Genomic DNA, 27464 nt, shown 5'->3' with positions numbered 1-27464 from the left:
GCACAGCTCTGTCCTGCTGGTCACCACTGCACACTTCCCAACAGTGAGACATAATAAACTCTTATGTCTCACATGCCGTCTCTGGGTCTTTTCTTTGATCTCTCTGCAACCTATCCCACGCTGCTCATGCAACTGGATGTGTGGCCAGATGGCTCCATATCCCAGTGTTCCTGCCTCAGCCCATAGGGTAGCAACTTCTGGATGTGTTCAGAAAGGGAGTGAACTCCTATCCTGTCAATCCTTTCACTTGCAACTTCCAATGGTTTAACTGATTAATGTGATTGAGAAAAGAAATATAACATGTGACCTCAGCCTTTTCGTTAACACTGCCTGTCCATAGGATGGATGCATGCTTGATTCTTTTTTTTTCCAAGTGGATGCAACACTCATGTCCTGACCCAGGTATTACTTCTAGTGTTTAATCTGGATTCCTCCATCTTTCCCCACTCTTGGAGGTTGAGGAAAATAAAGCATCAATTCTTGGCAAATGAGTTTGCTCTGTAATATCGAACTCAGCACTGGATTTTGTTTTCCTAATGTGTCCAGCTGCAAATGGGTATAGTTGGAGGTTCCAGTTATATTTAAAATACAAGTTTATCAAGAAAAAATTGATATGCTTTATATTTTCCATATTCCTGTGTCAACTTTCTAGTTGGTTAGAGACCCTATATGGAAAGGAAGGATATTTACCCATAATGTCTGAATATGTATGAGGATTAATTCAATTGTTCTTTCTTTTCTCTTTCTTTTCTGTATATTTTCTCCCAAGAAATTGCCCTTTTAATTATTCTTTACAATGCTAAAATAGCTTAGCTACAGAGTAAAAACAAGAGCAACAGTACCTTTCAAGGGAAGATCAGAAAAGATTTTTGTCTTGGTGAGTCTTTATATTATAGTTGTTGGGGTCAGTTAACAACATTGATTATATACTTCCCTTTTCTTTTCTCTTTTTTAAAGGCAGTTATTTGAAAAAAGGGCTCTTCAAAATGTACAGAAGCAATATAAAGATCTTCTTTTCAGATGCTTGCTCTTTCAGAAACATAGGAAGTAGAAGTTTATTTAATATTTAAGATGTTTTTCAATATCTTTCAGTGTTATTGACACAATTAAGGAATGCCTTTGTATTTCACAAACATTTGCTACATCTTCTGCTGTTGAAAAATATGAGAGAACTGTTAGTTTGCTTGTTGAACCATGTTGAGTTAGAAATCAAGGTTCAAACTAGAAATCCTTCTTTCCAAAACCTTTTAAGGCTTATTTCACATCTAGCTTTGTCAGGCTGTAGATGAGGAGGTTTAACATGGGAATAATAGTACCATAAAACACAGAAGTAATCTTTTCTTGCACTTGACACTCTGTGCTATGATGGTGCAGATACATATAAGAGAGAGTCCCATAGAAAATGGTGACTGTTTTCTGATGGGAGGCATATGTGGAGAAAGCTTTTTTCCTCCCTGCAGCAGTAGACATCTTCAGGATGGCAACCAGGGTACATATATAGGAAAAGATGACAACCAACACAGTGAATGCCAAGCTAAACTCCACAAAGACTGTTAGTAGCAAGACATTGAAGTAAATATTGGAGCATGAGAGGGCAAGAATTGGGGGTTCATCACAGAAAAAGTGGTTAATTTTTTTGGATTTGAAAAGTTCAATGAGAAAGTAAAACTTGTGTTTGCAGAAGCATTTAGAAAACCCATGAAGTATGAACCAATTACGAGCTGCATACGGACTCTCTGAGTCATGAGTATTCGATAGTAGAGAGGGTTACAGATGGCCATATAATGGTCCACCGCCATAGCAGCCAGGATATAGCAATCACTTGTTGCAAAAGCACCATAGACTAGTAATTGGATCATATATCTTATGAATGAAATGGATTGTTCTGTCCCAACAAAGTTTTGTGACATCTTGGGAGTGATAGCAGAGATCAACAAAAGCCAAATGTTGGAGTAAAAAGTACACAGGGGTATGAAGGAAAGAATCAATCTTGATGAGTAAGATCATGCCAATATTTCCCATTAGGGTGGCCACATAGATCAGTAGAAATGCTATGAAGAGGATATGCCAAAACTTGTGTTGGCCAGCAAATCTCAGGAGAATGAATTCGGTCACTTCAGTGTCATTGTTTTGTTCTATGGCTAGGAAATATTAAACATCAGCTGAAAAAGGGCAAAGAAAAAACAGCAAAGAAGTATAATATATATATTTATAAAATATATATTATAAATTGTGTATTTATTATATATAGGAATTATATACAAGTATATTAGCATATATATATACACACATATATATATACAAATATAAAAAAATATATATATAAATTGCTGAGGAAGCTTTGCCTTGAGCTAACATCTGAGCTAACATTTGCCCTGAGCTAAGATCTGTGGATCTGTCCCAATCTTCCACTCTTTTGTATGTGGGTCACTGCCACAGCATGGTTGCTGCCAATGAGTGGTATAAGTCTGTTCCTGGGAACTGAACCTGGGCTGCTGAAGCAGAGCATGCCAAACTTAATCACTAGGCCAGGCGGCTGACCCTCTAATATTGTTTAGCCAGCAAAATTTGTAGAAAGTAATATCTCATTTTTATTTGTTTTTTTCCCCTTTAATTACATGTAAATGTGATCATTGTCTCATGTTCTTCTTAGAATATTGTGATTCTATTATTTTATAAATTGCCTGTTTATATTTTTATCAATGAGTTGCTTTTAGATGTTCTTTGTTTATCCAAGACTTGAATCTCTTGTCAGTTGTTGACCTGACAAAGATTTTCTCACATATCATCCATTAAGTGTGTCTATGATGTCCTTCGTAGAGCAGAAATTCTTAAATGTGAAATAATAATTCATCATTTTTTTTGCCTTATGACTTGTTTTGAAAAAATAATTGGATAAAGTCCATTTTTTCCCCTAGTTCATTTTCCTAGGAGAGTAAAAACAATAATGATTTTTTTCCCCATTTACACTAGGTTGCCAACACATGGTATTTGTTGCACCATGACATTTAAAATTGTGCATATAATTTGATAAATGTTATTTGCATATTCTCAATATTTATTTTTGCAAAAAGAAATCAAGGCTGAGTATAGTGCATGATAGTGGTCAGTGTGTGTGTGTGTCTCTATGTGTGAGTGTGAATGTAAAATATTTAAATATTTTTAATCAATTAAGTGATTTGACTTATTTAAAAATTTACTCCGACAGACACTAGACTCAATTATGTTACAGGAAAGTTCTACCAAACATTATGGAACAACTAATTCTAATATTATGCAATCTTTTCCTATAAGTCATGAAAGAAAACATTCTCCAACACATTTCATGAGACTAATGTAACCTTGACACCCAAGTAAGTACAGTTTGAGAAAAGAAAATTAGAACAAATCTCACTTACTGATGCAAACAGCTTTAAAAAACACACGTACATTAATCAAATCCATCCATATATTAAGCAAACAAATGCTGAGTTCTCAAAGGAGGATCCTGTGAATAGGTATGCTCTTCTTTTTCCAGGAGTTGAAAAAGTTGAGAAATAAAATATAGTGTATATATGGAAATCATAATATCACATTTAGACACTGGGGGAAGACTTTATTAGTCAAGTTACTTGTTTCAAATGAACATCATAAGCAGACAGGCATATCTACCCAGTCTTAGTGTCAGTGCCTGAGGCATGCCTATTGCATGTTGTGGGGAAGTAGCTCTCTAATGCAGGAGAACGAGGGCTTCAGGAGGCTGGCTGCTCCTGAGTATAAGGGCAGAGGATGGCATGCTGGTTGTTCTCAAGCTTAGCAATCAGAAATTCACTCTACCTTTCTAGGATGTGGGTGAATAAAATGGGGGAGAGAAAGGCCGTGATTAACAAACTAAGTTCTCTTTGCAGGAAAGAAACTTCAGAAGCAGGGAAAAAGTATTTTCCATCAGCAATCAAGACCAAGTTGTATAAACATTGTATTTTTTCTCCATATGAATGTATAAATTCAATGTAATTCCAATGTGGAGAGAACTTTATGTGCATATTTACAGACATATAACTTATATGGAAAAGAGCTAAAAATAGCTAAGAGAATTTTAAAGGATAACAAAGTGGGAACTTGTCCTACCAGATATCAGAACTTATTATAAAGTGATAATAATAAAGTGGTACTAGTGTAAGAGTAGACAAACAGATCAACGGAACTGAGAAAAGCATGTCAGAAACAGGCTCACAGGCAATGGAAGCTAGATGTATGAAAACAGTTCATGTACACCAATGAACAATGGCCCTATAAACTGTGGTCCTATAAATGCTTATACACACAAAAAAATTTGTCTTCTTACTTTATATTTTACAAACATTAATTCCAAAGGAATAAAGATTTAAATTGTAAAACTTTGAGAGAAAACATAACAGAATATCTACAATTTAGGTATGCAGAAAAAAATTTAAACAAGATATGAATGCACAAAATACGAAACAGTAAAAATCTAACTAAATATAAATTAAAAATATCAATATTATTAAAAAAAAGAGTAGATACTGACTGGAAACTTACTCAGATAAATTTGTTTGCAACACATATAAATGCCAAGGAATTAGTATCCAGTATAAACAAATAATTTCTATAAATTATCCCAAGGTAAAAATTCACAAAAGATATAATCAGGGTAATTATAGAAAGAAAAACAAATATGTCAATAGAAATATGGAAATATACACAACCCACTAGTAATCAGATAATTGTATATTAACACTGCATTGAAATATAATTTTACACTTATTAGTCTAACATGCACAGTTTAGGTGATAATGTGGAGACACATTTCTGGTGGGAAAACAAATTAGCACAGTCATGTTGGAGACAAACTTGGAATAATTAGTAAAATTAAACATATGCCTCTCTGTGTTCCAGGATTTCCATTGGCACATATTCTAGACAGCTTTTTGACCATACAAACAGGGATAAACACACACATACACATACGTGTAAGTATATGTATGAATATGTGTACATATACATATACTTATAAAAGCAAAAGAATGTATCTGCATTGCTGATCATAGAAAAAAATAAACTATTAAATCAGTGAAGAATTCAGTAAACTGGTGCTACAAAACTACTTGGATAAATTTCTGAACTGAAATGCTGAGTAAGAAAAAGCAAGTTGCAAAAGTTAGATGGTGGCTACATGAATGGTTGTTACAAAATTTAAACCTATTTTCAAACACCTTAAATATTGTGCATAATGGGAATTCCTCACAAAAGGAAAACCATTTCCCTAATACATCAGTAGAGGGTTCCTTTACGCTGATTATCAGTAATGCCAGGCACAGCCCGAGTTCCCTAGATGACACAGTCAGTTTTAGATAAGAATGTGCCTTTGATGATGGGGAATACAGCAATGAAACTTGTTGTTGATATTTCTTGGGCAATCTGGTTCTTTCAAATATCTTGAGAAATAAACAGAGTGGGATAATTCTGTAGTGATGCAACAAGAAACAATTCTCTTCAATGAAACATTTAGTGAGTGCTAAGGGACAATAAGTTTGTATCAGTTGCCTTCTTAGGTAAGTTTTCTGTAAAACAGATTAAATGCAGCACTTTCAAGGAGGTTTCCATTCAATGAGTAAAGGCATTTGTGAGAGGAAGTTAGAATTGGTCACTGTCCACTTAAACTAGAATTGTGATAGGGCAGTGGTATTTACCTTACCAATTTAATCATTTTGAATTCAAATAAAATGCATGACATATTAGAGAACATTTTTCAAGGGCTTTGGAAAACCAGTATAAGGGACACAATACACACACACACACACACCAAGTACCCAAATATTTTGAATATGCTTAATCTATTCTGAACCCTTCTGATTCTGAAGCTTCATTTATATTCAGCATTTTGTAGTAGAAAGAAGACAGGCTGACCTGGGTTTGTATTCCACTCCTATGAATTCATAGAAACAAGGGAGTAACTCCCTTCAACCTCCGTTCTATCTTTTACAAAAGAGGTATCACAGAATTACTTAGGAGATAATGGTGTTCATTGTAACACTGCTTATAATAGCAAAAATTTGGAAATAAAATTAATCAGAGTAGATTCATATTATGGACCAATGCTTAGTCTGAAAAGAATGAAATAAACATATACTCTACGGAAATGTGCTCATGTCATATTGTCAAATGAGCAAGCAAGTTTCAGAACAATACATAAAGTGTGGACACTAAAAAATAGAACTTTCTTTCACTCCCACTCTCTCTTTTTGTCATTTTCTCTATTTATCCTTGAAAAAACTCAGGAATGTTTCACACCAAATTTTTAACGGTTATCCTTGAACATGGGAGTGGGGAGAGAAACTCCTTAAACTCATAAACTTCTTCCTTTTTCTTTTAAAAATAGCTTTAATTGTTTTCAAAAGAAAGAGGAAGAGAAAGAAGTAAAGTCTCTTTTGTAATGATGTGACTTAAACTGAGGTGATTTATGTAGAATTCCAAGCAGAGGGCCAGGCATTGAATGGTCATAATAATACGGGCAAATAATACACTACTGGCAATAATTCCCATTCATATATTCATTTAACCTTTCAATCAGTGTTCATTCATGCCCTCCCAAGGCAATGCTCAGCCAAATTCAGTTCTTTCACCCATTTCCTTTGGGTCACCAGGGATGAAGTGATTATTCCTGGTCTTGGGGTGAAATATCTAAGAACTGTGATTCTGGTCCTTTTGATGTGGATTAAGGCTGCCCCAGCTAGAGAAGCCCAAGGTGACCTGGCCTACATGCCAAACTATATGACCCAGTGGACTTTTTTTATGGTATGAATTAGGACTGCCCCAGAGAGAGAAGCCCGGGGCATCCTCACCTGCATGCCGATCTATATGGCCAGATTCGTATCTAAAGTTATATGACCGCACAATAACCAGACCCCATCTGCACTGAAATCATTCAATGACTTTTTACATCATCTTTTTCTTTTTCTTTTTTTCCAGTAAAAATAAATCACGTACCCATGCCTTATAAAATTAGCCCTAACCCTCAACTCGGGGCAGCAGCAGGAGCTCTGACTGCCCGTGGGTCCTGTCCCCACGCACCAGCTCTGCCTGCCCATGGGTCCTGTCCCCATGCCAGTGGGGGCAGCAGCAGCTGCTCTGCCTGCCCATGGGCCCTGTCCCCATGCCAGCGGGGGCAGCAGAAGCGGCAGCAGCAGGAGCTCTGCCTGCCCATGGGTCCTGTCCCCATGCCAGCGGGGGCAGCAGCAGGAGCTCTGCCTGCCCATGGGTCCTGTCCCCATGCTATTCCACACTATTCTCTAAATAAAAGAGCACTACTGCCAGATCTTGAGAGTCTAAGAAATCTTTCTTTCGACTCCTCGGCTCACCGACCCCGCATCACTTTTGTTACACCATTTCCAGCACACCCTGGGATGACACATGACTGATGTTGAAAAGTGGGATTTGCTTTGTTTTACTCACACCAGAGCAGCCTCCAGATTCTCTTTCTGCAACTGGTGCAGGCTGATTGCCCACCAGGTCTCTCTGTGTGGTTCCTTCTAATTGGGGAGTTTATAGCTGGAGCCTAAGGGATCCATACTTACTCCCTTGAGAATCTGAGGTTTCAGGGGCTGAGATGGAATTTGAATAAACAATGTTCAGTAGTTGTTTTCTGCTGAAGAACATTTAAGTTTTCTAGAGAAGATACATTTAATTCATGTACTGTTATTAGGGAGTTTTTCCCCTGTGTGGGTTGCCTTGTTATAGAACGACACTTTTAAAAATATTTTCTTGTTATGAATCAGATTGGGCATCATTTCATTCATCTAAGAATCTGTGTTTAGGTCTAGAAAATTGACCTTGTCATTATAATCAGCAAAAAACATGGCTATCTGAAAAAAGAAACCCAAAGCTAATCTAAATTTCAGGGCACGTGGTCCCTAGTGTGACAAATAGAGTGACTATCATTTGGAGGTATTTTATATTATCACTTGACTATTGTTTATTTAAAGAAAAAATTTATCTTGATTCCTCTTTTTTTTTCTTTTTCTGAAAGTGTATACATTTTAAAAATCAGCTCTGCATAAAGTCACCTTTTCTTCCAGTTGCACTTTACACTATCAGAATATTTCAGATAATTTGTGGAGTAAGAGGCTTTGAGTTGTGTTGCTTATAAAGCTGCTAGGACTAGACCTTTAATTTAAACAGTGAAAGGAGAAGCTAGATTCAACAAGTCTGTAGCTTTTTGATTAAGATGCATACCTGTGAAGGGGAGTTATTGTGAAAAGGCTGGCAAATTGACATTCAACATTACGTAGTGCACAACCAGTGTCTCAGTTAGGAATGTGCTCAACTGCTAGTAGAAGAAAACCCAACTTCCTTTTGTTTAAAAATAGGGACTCATTTTTCCTTCCTAACAATAGTTTGGAAGCTAAGACTCGCACTTTTGTGATTTGCTTAGTCTTTCCCATATGCTGGTTGCCTAACAGTCTAACATGTCTCCTAGAGCTCTAGACATCACCTTCCCTTTCAAAGCAGGAAAAAGGATGCAGGAGGCAGTGGGACAAGCACATATATACTCTTGATCAGGAAACCAAAAGCTTTCCTCAAATCCAGCAGACTTCTACTTACATCTCTTTTGGCCGTGTGACTTGTTATGGCCAATGTGATATTAGCAAATGCAGGAGAGCACTCGCCACCTGGACACATCTGGCATTCTTTGTTAGTAATTTATGCCCAAGCAAGAAGGACTTAGTCCTTATTGATTGAAGAGCTTCTTTTACTTCTTTATTTCATAGGCACTAGATAAAGAGGTTTAACACGAGAATCATAATGCCATAAAATATGGATACTGCTTTTTCCTGCTCTTGAGACTTAGTAGATCCAGGCTGTAAGTACATGTAAGAGAGAACCCCAGAGAAAATGGTGAGAGCTGTCAAGTGGAAGACATCTGTGGCAGAAAGCCTTTTCCTTCCCCTATAGTATAGGGCAACCCAGGATGCTGGATAATATATGTGTATGAGAAGATGATGATTAACATAGTGCATATGAGGTTAAGCACAGAGTAGATTAACAAACATTTTCAATAAATGTATTTTCAATAGAATTTTCATTGAGGTTATTTTCAATTATTTTTATGAAATAATTGAAAGAGATCCCTTGTGCACTTTGCCTAGTTTCCTCCTGTGATAGCCAGAGTAACAATTTCCCAAGGATTTTGTTATCCTAATACCTGGATCTGTGAATATATTAGGTTACATGGCAAAGAGGAAGTAAGATTGCACATGGAATTAAAGCTGCTAATCAGCCGACCTTGGAAATCCTGGATTTTCCAAGAGTTCTTAAAATTGGAAGAAGGAGGTGGAAGAGTGAGAGTCAGAGAGAAATTTGAAGATACTCGGATGCTCTTTTCGAAGATGGGGAAAATAAGCTATAAACCAAGGAACAGAGGTGGCTTCTAGAGGATGAAGAAATCAAGGAAATTGATTCTGCCCTAGAATTCCCAAAAACAATACAGCCCTGCTGACTCCTTGATGTAGAGATACATTTTGGACTGCTTAACTAGAACATAAATTCGTACTGTTTTAAAGCATGAAATTTGTAGTAATTTGTTACAGCAGCAATAGAAAATGAATACACTCCCAGTGGTAACTTTTTGTAAGATGAAAGTATAATACCACAACCAAGATATTGACACTGTTGCAATCCACTGATCTTATTCAGATTTCCCCAATTCTACTCATTGCTGTGTGTTTTTGTATTAAGTTCTATAAAATTTTATCACCTCTGAAGGTTCTTGTACTCACCACCACAGTCAGAATACTGAACAGGTCCCAAACCACAAGGATCCCTTATATTTTTCTTTTATAACCACCCCTACCCCATCCTTTCTCTCCTCCTCTCCCCATGTACCTCACTGCATCCCTAACCCCAGGCAATCACTGATCTCTTATGTAAATGGAACCATACAGTATATAACCTTTGGGACAGGCTTTTTTCACTCAGTATAATTCTCTGGTGATTCTTCTAAGTTGTGTGTATCAACAGCTCATTCATTTTTATTCTTAAGTGCTTTAACTTTTTAAGATGGTTTCTGCTTAACGGTTGAGCTTTGGGCTTCTGCTTCACGGATATTTGCTTAGTATTCATCTTATCTTGGCCTCTAGCTACCCTTCCAGTTGGTTCTCTCAGGCTTCTGGGGTGCTATTCTAGGCTGTGAATGAGTGCTACATTTCTATCCCTCCATTTCCTTGGGAAACAGGATCTTTTTGAAAACCTTGTTTTTTTCTTTTTATTAATGTTATGATAGATTACAATCTTGTGAGATTTCAGTTGTACATTTTTGTTAGTCATGTTGTGGGTACACCACTTCCCCCTCTGTGCCCTCCCCCCACCCCCCCTTTTCCCTGGTAGCCACCGATCAGATCTCCTTATCAATATACTAATTACTAATTTCCACCTATGAGTGGAGTCATATAGAGTTCGTCTTTCTCTGACTGGCTTATTTCGCTTAACATAATACCCTCGAGGTCCATCCACGTTGCTGTGAATGGGCCAATTTTGTCTTTTTTTATGACTGAGTAGTATTCCATTGTGTATATATACCACATCTTTATCCAATCATCAGTTTCTGGGCATGTAGGCTGGTTCCACGTCTTGGCTATTGTAAATAATGCTGCGATGAACATAGGGGTGCAATGGACTCTTGAGATTTCTGATATCAGGTTCTTAGGATAGATACCCAGTAATGGGATGGCTGGGTCATAGGGTATTTCTATTTTTAACTTTTTGAGAAATTTCCATACTGTTTTCCATAGTGGCTGTACCAGTTTGCATTCCCACCAACAGTGTATGAGGGTTCCTTTTTCTCCACAACCTCTCCAACATTTGTCGCTCTTGGTTTTGGATGTTTTTGCCAATCTAACGGGTGTAAGGTGATATCTTAGTGTAGTTTTGATTTGCATTTCCCTGATGATTAGCGATGATGAACATCTTTTCATGTGTCTATTGGCCATATTCATATCTTCTTTTGAGAAATGTCTGTTCATGTCTTCTGCCCATTTTTTGATTGGGTTGTTTGTTTTTTTGTTGTTAAGCAGTGTGAGTGCTTTGTATATTATGGAGATTAACCCTTTGTCAGATAAGTGGCTTGTAAATATTTTTTCCCAATTAGTGAGCTGTTTTTTTGTTTCAATCCTGTTTTCCCTTGCCTTGAAGAAGCTCTTTAGTCTGATGAAGTCCCATTTGTTTATTCTTTCTATTGTTTCCCTCAACTGAGGAGTTACAGTGTCCGAAAAGATTCTTTTGAAACTGATGTCAAAGAGTGTACTGCCTATATTCTCTTCCAAAAGACTTATTGTCTCAGGCCTAATCTTTAGGTCTTTGATCCATTTTGAGTTTTTTTGGTGTGTGGTGAAAAAGACTGGTCAATTTTCAATCTTTTGCATATGGCTGTCCAGTTTTCCCAGCACCATTTGTTGAAGAGACTTTCTTTTCTCCATTGTAGGCCCTCTGCTCCTTTGTCGAAGATTAGTTGTCCATAGATGTGTGGTTTTATCTCTGGGCTTTCAATTCTGTTCCATTGATCTGTGGACCTGTTTTTGTACCAGTACCATGCTGTTTTGATCACTGTAGCTTTGCAGTATGTTTTGAAATCGGGGATTGTGATTCTGCCGGCTTTGTTTTCCTTGCTCAGGATTGCTTTAGCAATTCGCGGTCTTTTGTTGCCCCATATGAATTTTAGGATTGTTTGTTCAATTTTTGTGAAGAATGTTCTTGGGATTCTGATTGGGATAGCATTGAATCTGTAGATTGCTTTAGGTAGTATGGACATTTTAACTATGTTTATTCTTCTAATCCATGTGCATGGAATGTCTTTCCATCTCTTTATGTCATCGTCAATTTCTTTCAAGAAAGTCTTGTAGTTTTCATTGTATAGATCCTTCACTTCCTTGGTTAAGTTTATCCCAAGGTATTTTATTCTTTTCGTTGCGATTGTGAATGGGATTGAGTTCTTGAGTTCTTTTTCTGTTAGTTCATTGTTAGTGTATAGAAATGCTACTGATTTATGCATGTTAATTTTATACCCTGCTACTTTGCTGTAGTTGTTGATTATTTCTAATAGTTTTTCTCTGGATTCTTTGGGGTTTTCTATATATAAGATCATGTCATCTGCAAACAGCGAGAGTTTTACTTCTTCGTTACCTATTTGGATTCCTTTTATTTCTTTTTCCTGCCGAATTGCTCTGGCCAGCACCTCCAGTACTATGTTGAATAGGAGTGGTGAAAGTGGGCACCCTTGTCTTGTTCCTGTCCTCAGAGGGATGGCTTTCAGTTTTTGTCCATTGAGTATGATGTTGGCTGTGGGTCTGTCATATATGGCCTTTATTATGTTGAGGTACTTTCCTTCTATACCCATTTTACTGAGGGTTTTCATCATAAATGGGTGTTGGATCTTGTCGAATGCTTTCTCTGCATCTATTGAGATGATCATGTGGTTTTTGTTTTTCATTTTGTTGATGTAGTGTATCACGTTGATTGACTTGTGGATGTTGAACCATCCCTGTGTCCCTGGTATAAATCCCACTTGATCATGGTGTATAATCTTTTTGATGTATTGCTGTAATCGGTTTGTCAAAATTTTGTTGAGGATTTTTGCATCTATGTTCATCAGTGATATCGGCCTGTAGTTCTCCTTCTTTGTGTTGTCCTTGTCAGGTTTGGGGATCAGAGTGATGTTGGCTTCATAGAATGTGTTAGGGAGTTCTCCATCTTTCTCAATTTTCTGGAACAGTTTGAGGAGAATAGGTATTAAGTCTTCTTTGAATGTTTGGTAGAATTCTCCAGAGAAGCCGTCTGGTCCTGGACTCTTATTTTTGGGGAGGTTTTTGATTACCGTTTCTATTTCCTTACTTGTGATTGGCCTATTCAGATTCTCCATTTCTTCCTGATTCAGTTTGAGGAGATTGTAGGAGTCTAGGAATTTGTCCATTTCTTCCAGGTTGTTCAATTTGTTGGCATATAGTTTTTCATAGTATTCTCTTATGATGTCTTGTATTTCATTGGTATCTGTTGTGATTTCTCCTCTCTCATTCCTAATTTTATTAATTTGCGATTTCTCTCTTCTTTTCTTGGTGAGTCTGGCTAGGGGTTTGTCAATTTTGTTAATTCTTTTGAAGAACCAACTCTTTGTTTCATTGATCCTTTCTATTGTCTTTTTTGTTTCAATATCGTTTATTTCTGCCCTCATTTTTATTATTTCCCTCCTTCTACTGACTCTGGGCTTTGTTTGTTCTTCTTTTTCTAGTTCTGTTAGGTGTCGTTTGAGGTTGCTTATGTGAGCTTTTTCTTGTTTAGTCAGGTGAGCCTGTACTGTGATGAATTTCCCTCTTAGGACTGCTTTTGCTGCATCCCAAATGATTTGGTATGTTGTGTTCTCATTTTCATTTGTCTCCAGATAATATTTGATTTCTTCTTTAATTTCTTCAATGATCCATTGTTTGTTGAGAAGCGTGTTGTTTAGTCTCCACATTTTTGTACCTTTCTCTGCTTTTTTCTTGTAGTTGATTTCTAACTTAATATCATTATGATCAGAAAAGATGCTTGATATTATTTCAACTCTCTTGTATTTATTGATGTTTGCTTTGGTTCCCAAAATATGGTCAATCCTTGAGAATGTTCCATGTGCACTTGAGAAGAATGTGTAACCTGCTGTTTTTGGATGAAGTGTTCTATATATATCTATTAAGTCCATCTGGTCTAATTTTTTATTTAATTCTATTTCCTTGTTGATTTTCTGTCTGGATGTTCTGTCCATTGGTGTTAATGGTGTGTTGAGGTCCCCTACTATTATTGTATTGTTGTTGATGTCTTCTTTTAGTTCTATTAAGAGTTGCTTTACAAATTTTGGTGCTCCTGTGTTGGGTGCATATATATTTATAAGTGTTATGTCTTCTTGGTGGAGAGCCTCTTTTATCATTATGTACTGTCCCTCTTTATCTTTCTTTATCTGTTTTGCTTTGAAATCTACCTTGTCTGATATTAGTATAGTGACACCTGCTTTCTTTTGTTCATTATTAGCTTGGAGTATTGTTCTCCGTCCCTTCGCTCTGAGTCTGTGTTTGTCTTTGGGGCTGAGGTGTGTTTCCTGGAGGCAGCATATTGTTGGCTCTTGTTCTTTGATCCATCCTGCCACTCTGTGTCTTTTGATTGGGGAGTTTAATCCATTTACATTTAGAGTGATTATTGAGATGTGGGGGACTACCACTACCATTTTGTGTCTCGTTTTCCAGTTTTCTTCAGTTTCCTTTGTTTCTCGTCCCATGGTTTAATCTGTTCTGATGAAGAGCTGCTACTCTCTGTTGTTGTCCTTCTACTTATCTCCTCTGCTCTTGGTTTTGTAGCCCCTTTCCTTTTTTGGATTTTTCAGGAATGATGGTTTTCCTGAGGATTTCCTGAAGAGGAGGTTTTGCGGCAATGAACTCCCTTAATTTTTGTCTATCTGCGAAAGTTTTTATTTCTCCATCATATTTGAAGGATATTTTCACTGGGTAGAGAATTCTCGGCTGTAGATTTTTGTCCTTCAGATTTTTGAATATATCATTCCACTCTCTTCTAGCCTGTAAAGTTTCTGCTGAGAAATCTGCTGATAGCCTGATGGGGGTTCCTTTGTAGGTTAGTTTCTTTTGCCTGGCTCCTTAGTATTTTCTCCTTGTCGTTGACTTTTGCTAGCTTCACTACTATATGGCCTGGAGTTGGTCTTTTTGCATTGATAAAGTTTGGAGATCTATTGGCTTCTGTCACCTGAAGATCCATCTCCCTCACCAGATTTGGGAAGTTCTCAGCCATTATTTCTTTGAATAGGCTTTCTGCCCCTTTCTCCTTCTCTTCTCCCTGTGGTATATCTATAATCCTTACGTTGCATCTCCTAATTGTGTCTGATAATTCTCGGAGAGTTTCTTCATTTCTTTTTAGTCTTGCTTCTCTCTCCTCCTCTGCCTGCAGCAATTCTATATTGCCATCTTCCAAATTGCTAATTCTTTCCTCCGTATTATCGGCCCTACTGTTCAGAGCATCTAGATTTTTCTTAATCTCCTCTATTGTGTTCTTCATTTCCAATATTTCTGTTTGGTTCTTCTTTATCGTATCAAACTCTTTTGTGACATAGCTCCTGAACTTGTTGAGTTGTCAGTCAGAATTCTCTCTTAACTCATTGAGAATTTTAATGATGGCTGTTTTGAAGTCATCATCATTTAGGTTATATATCTCATTTTCTTTGGGATTGTTTTCTGTGTATTTGTTACTTTCTTTCTGTTCTGGAGATTTAATGTATTTTTTCATATTGCTTGATGTTGTTGATTTGTGCCTCCACATGGAGATAGAGTTTAGTTGCTCCTTTCACTTGTTTCAGCTGCTGCGGTGGGGGAGCAGCTGTTTATACTGCACCAACCAGGAACCCTGTCCACAGTTGCTAACTGGGCCTGGGCCCCTCCTTGTAGCCACAGTGGCCCTTTGGATTCCCTCCTCTGCCGTGGGGGCCGTCACAGGGGGGCTTCAGGCTGCTGGTGCCTACTGTTGCAGCCCACCTAGATGTGCTCTCTCCTTGGGGTCTGCAACGGTGTTATGGGCTTTTCCAGCGGCCAGGGGTGGGATCACTTATATTTGTCGCTCCGTTGCTGTCAGCACCCACAAAATCTCACTTGTTCTCTATGGCTCGCAGGAGAGCTATTGGCATCTTCTACAGTCTGTGGTTAGTTCACCTAGCTATGCTGCTTTTGCCCTGGGGTCTTCCAGCCTTGTGGCTGGCGGCTGGGTGCCTTCTACTGGTGCTGTGCAGAGGCTTTCCCTAAGGCTGCTGTGAGCCTGTAGGGTTTCCCCCTAGGCTACGAAGCTGGGTCTCTGGAACTCCTCCCAGCCCCAGTCCTCTCCAAGATCTCCGGCTATCCCTAGTCCCATGGGGTGGGCAACGGCAGCTGGGGGTCACCCCGCCCTCTGGGATTCTCTCCGGGCCTCTCCCAGAGCCGTGAATGCTCGGCGTGGCCCCTCTGCTAATGGCAGACAGAGAGTTTTGTCTGCTGCCCGGGCGGAACTCTCGAGCTTCCCCTCCAGGTCACAGAGCCGGCCTTTGAAACCTCCCCCAGCTCCAGTCCTCTCCGAGATCTCCGGCAATCCCTAGTCCCACAGGGCGGGCAACGGCAGCTGGGGGTCACCCCGCCCTCTGGGATTCTCTCCGGGCCTCTCCTGGAGCTGTGAATGCTCGGCATGGCCCCTCTGCTAATGGCAGACAGAGAGCTTTGTCTGCTGCCCGGGCAGAACTCCGAGGCTTCCCCTCCGGGTCGCAGAGCCGGCCTTTGAAAGTTCCCCCAGCCCCGGTCCTCTCCGAGATCTCCAGCAATCCCTACTCCCACAGGGTGGGCAACGGCAGCTGGGAGACCTCCATACCCTCAGCGACTCTCTCTGGGACCCTCCGGGCACCACGAACACCAGGCAGGGTCTCCCTGCCAATGGCGGGGAGAGACACTCCCTGCGGGCTCAGGTGTGCAACTCCAAAGTTTCCCTCTGCGTTTAGGAGTAATTGCGGGGGATTTAGGTAGGGTTCTGGTCACCTGTTTCCACCATCGCTCCTCTGTTATGTGCTCGCTCCTGCCCTAGATGTGTGTAGATCCTCTGGGGGCGTCCGTTGGAAGAAAGCCGCTTGCGGGTACTAGGCTGCTTGTTGGGGTCGGAGAGTTTTCACCTATTTCCACATCCTCCCGGAGGAAAGTCCGTCCACCTTCTGATGTATAGTCGTGTGGGTATCTCAGACGTCCTGAGATGCTGTCTGGATATCCTTTGTCAAGTGATAAGTGTCCAAATAATTGTAGACTCGAAGGGGGAGAGACAAAGAGGACTACTCACGGCGCCATCTTCCCACTAACTTCCTTAAGACTTTTTTCCAATGGTAAATTTATTTTTCAAAACCAACACTAAGATGGTAAGAAACAGACCTTAGCTTCGCGCTCTCGTTCCTCGGCGGTCGGAGTCCTCTTCATGCTGCCGCTTCAGCCACCTCCGCCCTTGAAAACATTTTTTGAGTGACTCAGGTGCTTCCTAAATCTGTTACTAGAGATGGAATTTGATTAAGTTATGGGTTCCCAGAGATTTTGTACTAGGTCCTGAGTAAATGTTTGAAATTTCAAATAAATAAATGGTTGCACAAAGTACTGATTCAGTCAAGATTGGCGTCTGTATTTTCTGTTCTCCTCAGTCTAGGCTGAGCCCAAACAGTCCAAAGTGTAGCAGATGATTTATGAAATAATGTATGGTTATGCCACATCAGATCATCACTACTTTATCATGTCAGGTCGGAAGATTCCTCTTGCATAAGTGCCAACAATTACTAATCATCCCTGGGCCAGAACCCGAAACAATTCTTTCCTCCTTCACGTAAGCCTCAGGGATTTCACCGCTTTTGTTGATTTGTCACAGAGTTCATTTCCTTTTGAGATTTATTTCACACAAGTATTGAATGCAGGGTACTATGTGACTTTCCATTTTGTGCCCTATTTCTTATTTGGCCACTTAGGCTTTCCAACATGTATTAAGTTTTTCTTTTTTTATCATCTTTTCTCCCCTAGGTTTATTGAGGTACAACGACCTAATTTGTATATATTTAAGGTGTACAACTTGATATTTTGATATTGATATACATTGCAAAATGACTGCCACAACCAAGCTCATTAACATACCTATCACCTCACATAGTTACCATTTTCATTCTTTTTTTTGTGAGGACAATGCTTAAGGTATACTTGAAATCTCAGCAAATTTCAAGTACATGGTACAGTATTTTAACTATAGTCACCATGCTGTACATTAGTCTCCAACTTTCCCCTCCAGGGCCTCAGGACATCCTCTGTCTACATTGCTAATGACTCTCCAGCAACTGCTCCTGGTCCTGGTCTTTCAAGATACTGGAACTTTCCCTGGATAGAAGATCTCTTCCTTCATGATATAAGACAAAGTCTTTGCTGAGGAGATTCTGGTCATCCTACATTGACTTCCGGTTAATTTTTTCTCTTCTCTTAGAATTTATGCAAGACATCATATTTGAAAAGTATATCTCCTTCTCTTGCCCAAATTTCCTTGTAGCTTCTTTTACTTCTTTATTTCTCAAACTATAGATCAGGGGGTTCAACATGGGAATCACAATGCCATAAAATATGGAGGCCACTTTCGTATTCTCCTGGGAATTATTAGAATGAGGCTGTAAGTACATATATGACAGGGTTCCATAGAAAATCATGACTGCTGTCAGGTGGGACGCACACATGGAGAAGGCTTTTTTCTTCCCTGTCGTAGAAGGCATCTTTAGGATGGCGACCATGATATATACATAGGAAAATGTGATGATCAACACCGTGAACATCAGGTTAAATCCCACAAAGACAACAAGTAGCATGATGTTGATGTCAATGTTGGAGCATGAAAGGGTGAGAATTGGGGGAACATCACAGAAAAAGTGATTGATGGTATTGGACTTGCAGAAGGACAGTGAAAATGTAAAACCTGTGTGTACAGAAGCATTTATTGAGCCCATGACATATGAACCAGCTACCAAATGGATGCAGGTTCTTCGAGACATAAGTGTGGGATAGTGAAGTGGGTTACTGATGGCTACATACCGGTCCACTGCCATGGCAGCCAGGAGGTAACAGTCACTGGTTGCAAATGTTGCATAAACCAATAATTGTATGACACAACCCCTGAATGACATTGATTTATTTTCTTCTATGAAGTTTTGCAGCATCTTGGGAGCGATAGCAGAGGTATAACAGATATCAACAAAAGCCAAATGTTGTAGGAAAAAGTACATGGGTGTTTGCAGTCTGGAATCTGTCTTGATGAGTAGGATCATTCCAACATTACCCACCATGGAGGTCATATAGATCACTAGAAATACAATGAAGAGGACGTACTGCAACTTGGATTGGGCACCAAATCCGAGAAGAAAGAATTCAGTCACTTCGGTGCTATTTCCTTGTGTCATGACCACCAAAGTCTAGAAAGGACCAGGAAAAGAAGGGAAATATTGATGTCTTGTTGAAAGGAAAAAGGCTCCAACATTTTCTTTTTTTTTTTTTTTTGAGGAAGATTAGCCCTGAGCTCACATCTGCTGCCAATCTTCCTCTTTTTGCTGAGGAAGCCTGACCCTGAGCTAACGGTCGTGCCCATCTTCCTCTACTTTATATGTGGGACGCCTGCCACAGCATGGCTTGCCAAGCAGTGCCATGTCCGCACCCGGGATCCGAACCGGCAAACCCCGGGCTGCCGAAGCAGAACGTGTACACTTAACCATTGCATCACCAGGCCGGCCTGGCTCCGAAATTTTATGTCACTTTTTTTCAGTTGGATTTTCACAGCAAACATTCACAATAGGGTTTATCGCTTTCCAAATATTCCTTCCATTTTCTTGATAAATAATCACCACATGAAAAAGTGATATGTGGGGCCGGCTCCACGGCCGGGTGGTGAAGTTCGCATACTCTGCTTTGGCGGCCCAGGGTTTCACCAGTTCAGATCCTGGGCTCAGACCTAGCACCACGCATCAATCAACGGCGAGCCGATGTCCCACATAGCACAACCAGAAGAACTGACAACCAGAATATACAACTATGTATTGGGGGGCTTTGGGAAGAAGAAGAAATAAAAAAGAAGATTGGTGACAGATGTTATCTCAGGTGCCAATCTTTTGAGGAAAAATAAAGTGATGTGTGAGCCATGGATTCATTTTTAAAATAAAGATGGTTACAAAGAAGACTCAATTCTAATAGATGTGATTCTAAGAAATATAGAGTAAATCATGCTTCCACTGTATTAAACAGGTATCCATATTTGCTTAAAGCAATATAGCAATATGATTTAGACCTGTTAAACAGCCTATAGTTTTTCTAAGCAATTTATCATTTTAATCCTGGTTAAAACTCCTGAAATCTGTAGCATTCGCTTGAGAAGTTTGCTGAGATATGTTCATGGTCCACATATGTTTGAAGACTTCAGAATGTCTTTGTGCTACTGTCCTTAGTGTGCAACTGCCATCTACATAACTTTCTTAGCAAGCCACATAATCCTCTCATTTTGTGTATACATGTATACATACATATGGATGTCTGTGATATAGGATTGCATTTCCCATTGCAAAATACAATTGAGCCTCTTGTATTTATATTTGCTAAGTCTGGCAACTTTATCTCTGTTCCTTATTGCAGCCTCCTCCAAGCTGTGTTCTCAACAGTCCATGTGCAGCAGAGCCCTCTGCCAGCATCTGCTTTCCTCCACTGCATTTTATATGATTGAGAACTTCTATTATGATAAGTCACTGAGATTTTGGGATTTATTTATTACAACATTTTTATTTTTACCAATGTCATTTCAGTTACATCTCACAATAAGGATTTTTCCAAAGGCACACACATATGAAGATATAAAAATAGTACAAGTTTTCAACCTGGAAAGTGGTTTGATGAGTGAAATAATTTATCAGACCCAAGAAGACCAAATCCTGAACCAGAAATGGGAGAGGCTGAGAATCACTCGATTTATACCTCAGAATCCTCAAAAGGCACAGGAAATGATAGCAGCATGTACACTGGAAGAGGGCTGAAAGATGTGTTGAAAGAATGAGTACTGGTTAAGAGCCTCTAAGAAGCAAGTTGTAGAGAAACACATCATTAGTAGCTCACATAAGATATCAAAGCCTCCTTCACTCATCAGTAACAAACAAACAAACATGGCTTACCCGATAACTGAAGAAAAAGAAAAAAAAAGAAAAAGGCCACTTTGAGAAAGCAGAAACTACAAATAGAGAAGGGACTTTTTTTTTTGAAACTCACAAGCAACCTTTCTTCTATTCACACATGCACACACACAGACATATATACATGAGATTAATACACATAAATTGTAGGATAATTGTAACTTTCATGGAAGATAATTGGGTATGTAATTATTGAAGGATACATAAGGGGACTAAAAAATGTTGGCCACTATTTGCATTCTGAATTGTATTGTGGCTAATAATGTGGTTGTTGTATTATTATTCATATAATTTTGTGCATTTATACATGTGAAATACTATGTAATAAAATAAATCGATCATTGTGGAAAAATCCACATCCCCACTGCGTCATTAGAGGGTTCCTTTACCCTGATGTCAGTAACTCTAAGCAGAGCTATGTACCTCTATAGATGAGATGGTCAGTAAGAGTGTGCCTTTAGGGGTAGGAATGTAGCAAACTAAGCCTGTTCTTGATAGGTGCTTCTCTGGTTATTCAAATGTTTTGAGAAATAAGCAGAGTGGGTTAACGTTATAGGTAACAGAAGAAGAAACGATTCTCTTCAATTCAACATTTAGTGAGGTCAGAGGAGAAATGAGTTACTGTAAGCTCCTTCCCCAGGTTAATTTGCTGTAAAATACCTGGAATTCAGCCCTTTCAAAGAGGCATGCATCCATTGAGTATAAGCACTTATCTGAGGAAGCCAGACGAGATCAGCGGTCCACTTAATCTAGAATCTCGAGAGGGTAATTATAATTACATTTACCATATCAATTTGAGTTTAATCATTCTGATTCAATAATACGTCATAATGATATGACATGGGGACTCTTTTTAAGAGCTAATGAAACCACAAGAAGCACCAATACCCACCTCCACAGACAAAAATCTGTACGTTAAAGATGAGTTGGCTCAGTACAAAATTCTTTTTCTCATCTGTGATGAAGGTATTTGCTAATCAATAGAGAGCTATGAAGGAAATCACCAACTACATGAGTATTTTGAATGTGCTTAACCCACACTGAGTCTCAGTGCTTCAGAAGCTTCATGCATATTCAGCACTGGGCAGTGGAAAGGAAACCAGCAGACCTGGGTTTGAATTCTTGTCGCACAAATTAAAAGAGACTAAGGATGTAACTAACTTCAGTCTCAGTTCCTTCCTCTGTAATAGAGATCCCAGAATTTACTTAGAAGTCAATGATGTCCTATGAAACACTGTTTATATTAACAAAAATTTGGAAATAGGGTTAAATAGATCACTGTAGATTCATAGTAAGGATCAATATACAGTCCAAAATGGATGAAATATACACTCCTACAAAAAGGTGTCCATGTCATCTTATCAAAGGAGAAAAGTAAGTTGTATAATAATAGGTAGAGTGGGTATCTTTTAAAAATTAAGCTCTTTCTCTCACTCTCACTCCCTCTTACTTTCGTTCTCTTTATTTCTACATGGAAAAAGGTCAGGTTGGATATATGCCGAACTCTTAAGTAATATCTATTTCTTAAGTAACCAAACTCTTAAATTATCCTTAGGTATGGAATTGAGTGAAAGAGAAGCTACTTTTTAAACTTATAAATTTCTGCATTTTTACTGTCATTTAGAAATGGGAATTCATGACTTTTATCATTTTAAAAATGAGGAAGACCATTTACATTTTATGAAATCATTGATATGTTAAGGCTTAAGTCTGCCATTTTATTTTTGTTTTAGTTTTTTTTCTTCTGTATTTCTTTTCCTTGCCCTTATGTGAGTCACTTGAACTTCTTTTAGAAAACATTTTGATTTGTCCATAGTGTTTTTTTTTACTGCATATCTTTGTATGGCTTTTATATATATACACGTGTGTGGGATGTGTGTGTGTAAATATATATGCTATATAATTTTATAATATAATGTTAATTCTCTTTAAATTGATCCATAGACTCAATGCGGTCCTTATCAAAATTCCTGGAAGATGTTTTTTAGATATGGACACAATTATTCTAAAATTCATATGGAAGGGCAAAGTGGTTAGAATAACTAAAACAACTTTGAAAAAGAAATACAGTGGGATGAATTACTTCACCTGATATGAAGATTTATTACATAGTTATAGTAATTAACAATAAAATTTGCAGAGGGATAAACACAAAGATGGAGCAGAATAGAGAACACACAGGTACAGCCAACAGATTTTTGATAAAGGTGCAAAAGCAATTCAATAAAGGAAAGATAGTCTTTCAAATAAATAGTGCCAGAACAATTGGCAAAAAAATGAATGAATGAGTCTCAATGCAAATGTTACATCGTACACAATAATTAACTCAAATGATCAATAGATTTAAATTGAAAATATAAAGCTATAAGACCTTTAGAAGATAATATAGAAGAACCTTCATGACCCAGGGCTTACTGAAGAGTTTTTACACATGACACTGAAAACACAATCCATAAAAGAAAAACAGATCAATAAATTGGACTCCATGAACATGAAACATGAAAACTTTTGCTCTGTTAAAGATCTGGTCAGGAAGATGAGAAGGCATGCTACAGACTTGGAGAAAATATTTTCAAACCACCTTTTGACAAAGGACTCATACCTAGAATATATAAAGAACTTTCAAACTCAACATTAAAAAAACAATCCAATGAGAAAATGGATGAAAGTCACTAGCAGACAATTCACCAAAGAGGGCTATCTGGATGGTAAATAAACGCATGAAAAGATGTCCAACATAATTAGGCATTAGGCAAATGCAAATTAAGAACACGATGAGATATCAAAATCACTACACATCTATCAGAAGGGCTAAATAAAAAAACAGTGACAACACCAAATGCTGGTGAATATGTAAAGTAGCTGGATCTTTCATCCATTGCTGGTGAGAAAGTAAAATGGTGCAGTCACTCTGGAAAATATTTTGACAGTTCCTTAAAAACCTGAGTATACATTTAGCATACCACGAGTACTCACAGTCCTGGGCAATTTTGTTTGCCCAAAACTACATCCACACGAAAGCCTATAGACAAATTTTCATAACAGCTTCATTTGTGATAGCCGAAAACTGTAAACAATGAAAATGTCCTCTAATAGGTGACTGGTTAAGGAAACTTTGGCACATTCATACTGTGGAATATTACTGAGCAAAACAGAGGAAAATAGCTATTGATACACACAACAACTTGGATGAATCTCAAGGATTATTATGCTGGTGAAAAACTGTCAATCCCAAAAGGTCATATAGTGTATTATTCCTTTCATCTAACATCTCCAAATGACAATATTATGCAGTTGAGAACAGATAAGTGATTTGCAGGGGTCAGGGTGGTAGGAGGAGAGTGGTGTGACTATAAGGGGTAGCAAGAAGCAGCCCTGTATGGAATCTGACATCTGTGATAGCATGGGTCTGTAAATTCATTGTAGTGGTGGTTGCATGAATCTACATGTGTGATAAAATGAGGTAGAGCTACACGCACACATCGTCACACACACCATTATCAAAATTCTGGTTTGATAGTATAGTATAATTATATAAGATGTAACCATTAAGAGAAAACTGGGTGAAGGATACAAGGACCTCTGTACAATTTTTGCAACTTCCTGTGAATGTACAATTATCCAAAATAAGCAGTTAAAAAAATGAAGAAATAGAGGCGAAAGTAAAAACTGCTTGCAGTGGTGTGGTGAGTGGTTCAAGTGGGCAAATTTCTGTAGTGTTGCCACCACAAGGCCAGGTATTGAATCAGTGCTCATCAAATGGCCATAATACATACAAATAATACATTAAGGGCATACAATATTAATCGATTGATTGATTCATTCAATTATTTGTTCATTCCTATCCTTTCCCAAGCCACACTCAGCCCAAACTGATTTCCCTCGCTCCATTTCCATTGCATCACCAGTGATGAAGGGATGCTTCCTGGTCTTGGGGCAAAGTTGGTGGAGCTATGGCTGTGACTCTTTCACTCTGCCGTTTCTTGCACACACTGTAATGATACATAGCTCATGTTAAAATATGAGATTTGCTTTGTTTTACTTACACAAATGTTGCCTCTAGATTCTCTTTCTGCAACTGGTGCAGTCTGATTGCCCTCTGAGGTCTCTCTGTGTGGTTCCTTTTAATTAGGGAGTTTATAGCTGGGGCCTAAGAGATTAACACCTGCTCCCTTAAGAAAATGAGGTTCTGGGCCGAGATGGAATTGGAAAAAACAACATTCATTAGCTGTTAGCTATTCTCTGCTGAATAAAACTTCCTATTTCCAGAGGGGATGAAATTTATTTTTGTATTCCTGCCTTTAGAGACTTCTGCTTTTGTTTGTGAGAACTGCCCTGCTATGGACAAATTATCTTCCTTCCCTCCTTTCCTTCTTTCTTGTCTCCCTTCCTTCCTGTCTCCTTGCTTTCCATTGTGTGTGTGTGTGTGTGTGTGTAACAAATAATCCACATGGCTAAAAATTCAGAAGTGTGAAAGTGTACAGAGTAAAAACCAATTCCCCCCTCTATACCTTGATTCCCAGTCTCTGCTTTCTCTCCTTGGAGATCACCACTGTTATAAGCTTCTGTCTTCTTCCAGATATAAGCCTTGCATCGTATTTGCAAACATACTAATACTTCTCTTCTTCCTTCCTCGCCCATACAAATGGCAGCGTATTATTGACAGTTTTCTGCAGGTTACATTTCACTTAATAATTCTGTGTGATCTGTCTATGTCAGTACAGAAAGAGAAGTCTCACTCTTTTTAATTACTTGCATTATATTTTGTTGACCAGCTGCATTGCTTAATATGTTTACTCAAATTCTCTTCCCTGTTGGTAGATACTTAGATGGTTTCCAATCTTTTACTATAATAAATAATGTTGCCATAAATATTAATGTGCATAAGTGTGAATATATCTCTAGGATTAAAAGATATTTATGGGAGGAGTCTCCAAGTCAAAGGGTGTGAACACTGTAAGTTTTTATATGTATTGCTCAACTGTTCTTCAGCACAAGGCTCTCTCAATTTAAACCACTTCTAGCAAATTTAGAGTGACTATTTCTGCAAAACCCCTCTAACACAATGCTAAGAATCTTTTATTAAATGTTGTCATTATGATAGGCAGAAAACAGCATATTTTTGCTTTATTTGTTTTTGTCTCCTAAAAATGAGATTGAGCATCTTTTAATATGTCCAAGAACCATTAGTATTTTCTTTTTCTGTGAATCGTCTGTTTAAATATATTGCTGTCTTTAAAAAAAAAGTATTTTTTTTGCTTTTATATTGATATTTTGAGTCAGAAATTCTTCCTTATAGAAATTGAAAATATTTATTCCTCAATATTAATGATTTTACATTGCTAATTGTCTATTTTGCCATGCAAAAACTTTATTTTTATGCCAGAAGTTTATTTTGTATTTTGTGTCATGTTTAAAAAGGACTTCTTCACTTCAAAGATTTTAAAACATTTAACATTTATCTATTACCTGTAAGGTTTAGTTTTTACTTATTTATTTGTTTTACAATCTACAGTTATATTATTTTAGTCATTAGCCTTAAATATGTAACATGTGTATTTTAACCAAAACTGAATTTATTCGTCTCTTTAGTCTAGTCCTGAATAAGACAACTTTCTGACAGATTTTTAATTCTATCTGAAAAGCTCATTCATAAATTCCAAGGTATTTTGCCTAGAATTTTAATTATAACTGCATTTAAATATACATACAATTACTGTTATCTTATGACAATCATAGTTTTTAGGTTGGCCAAAATGTCCTATTGATTTTTTTTATTGAGGCATAGTGATATATAATATTATATTAGTTTCATGTATACAATATAATGGTTGGATACTAGTCTATATTGCAAAATGATCACCATAATATTAAGTCTAATCAACATCTGTCATCGTAATACTTACAAAATTTTTTTCATGTAATGAAAACTTTTCAGATTTATTCTCAAGAACTTTCAAATATGCAATCCCGCATTATTAATTATAGTCACCATTCTGTACATTATATTACCATTATTTATTTTATAACTGTAAATTTGTACCTTTTGACCCTTTTACCCATTTTGCCTACACTCCACACATCACCTCTGGCAACCAACAATCTTTGTCATCTGTGAGCTTAGTGTATTTTTATTTTTTATTTTTTTAGATTCCACATATAAGTAGATCATGCAGTATTTGTATTTCTCTGTCTGATGTAGTTCACTTAGCAGAGTCACCTTAAGGTCCATCCATGTTGTCACAAATGGAAAGATTTCATTATTTTTTATGGCTGAATAATATTCCATTATGTATATATATAATGGATTTTCTTTACCCACTCATCCATCAATAGACACTTAGGTGTTTTCCCTTCTTGGCTATTGTAAATAAGCTATGATGAACATGTGGCTGCATATATATTTTTTAGTTAGTGTTTTCATTTTCTTCAGATAAATACCAAGAAGTGATATTGCTGGATCATATGGTAATTCTATTTTTAATTTTTTGAGGAACTTCTATATTGTTTTCCATAGTTGATATACCATTTTTAAATTCCCACCAAAAATGCAGAAAGATTCCAATTTCTCCACATCCTAGCCAATATTTATCTTTTTTTCTGATTATAGCCATCATAACAGGTATGAGGTAATATATTAATGTGATTTTGATTTGCATTTCCCTGATGATTACTGATGTTGAGTACCTTTTCACGTACC

General features: G+C 37.8%; 1 protein-coding gene and 1 pseudogene across 1 annotated transcript; both read right to left on the bottom strand.

Annotated features, from left to right (window-relative positions):
- Positions 1–1221: 1221 nt before the first annotated feature.
- Positions 1222–17000, bottom strand: LOC139040630 (putative olfactory receptor 5AK3; annotated as a pseudogene).
- A 998-nt stretch (positions 17001–17998) lies between these two features.
- Positions 17999–18997, bottom strand: LOC139040629 (putative olfactory receptor 5AK3). The gene has a single exon (XM_070487370.1). The coding sequence runs from the start codon at positions 18995–18997 to the stop codon at positions 17999–18001; it is 999 nt and encodes a 332-aa protein (XP_070343471.1).
- Positions 18998–27464: the final 8467 nt, after the last annotated feature.

This window comes from Equus asinus, chromosome 17, assembly GCF_041296235.1.
Source record: "Equus asinus isolate D_3611 breed Donkey chromosome 17, EquAss-T2T_v2, whole genome shotgun sequence".
Taxonomy (NCBI): domain Eukaryota; kingdom Metazoa; phylum Chordata; class Mammalia; order Perissodactyla; family Equidae; genus Equus; species Equus asinus.
This window is presented reverse-complemented; position numbering and strand designations above follow the sequence as displayed.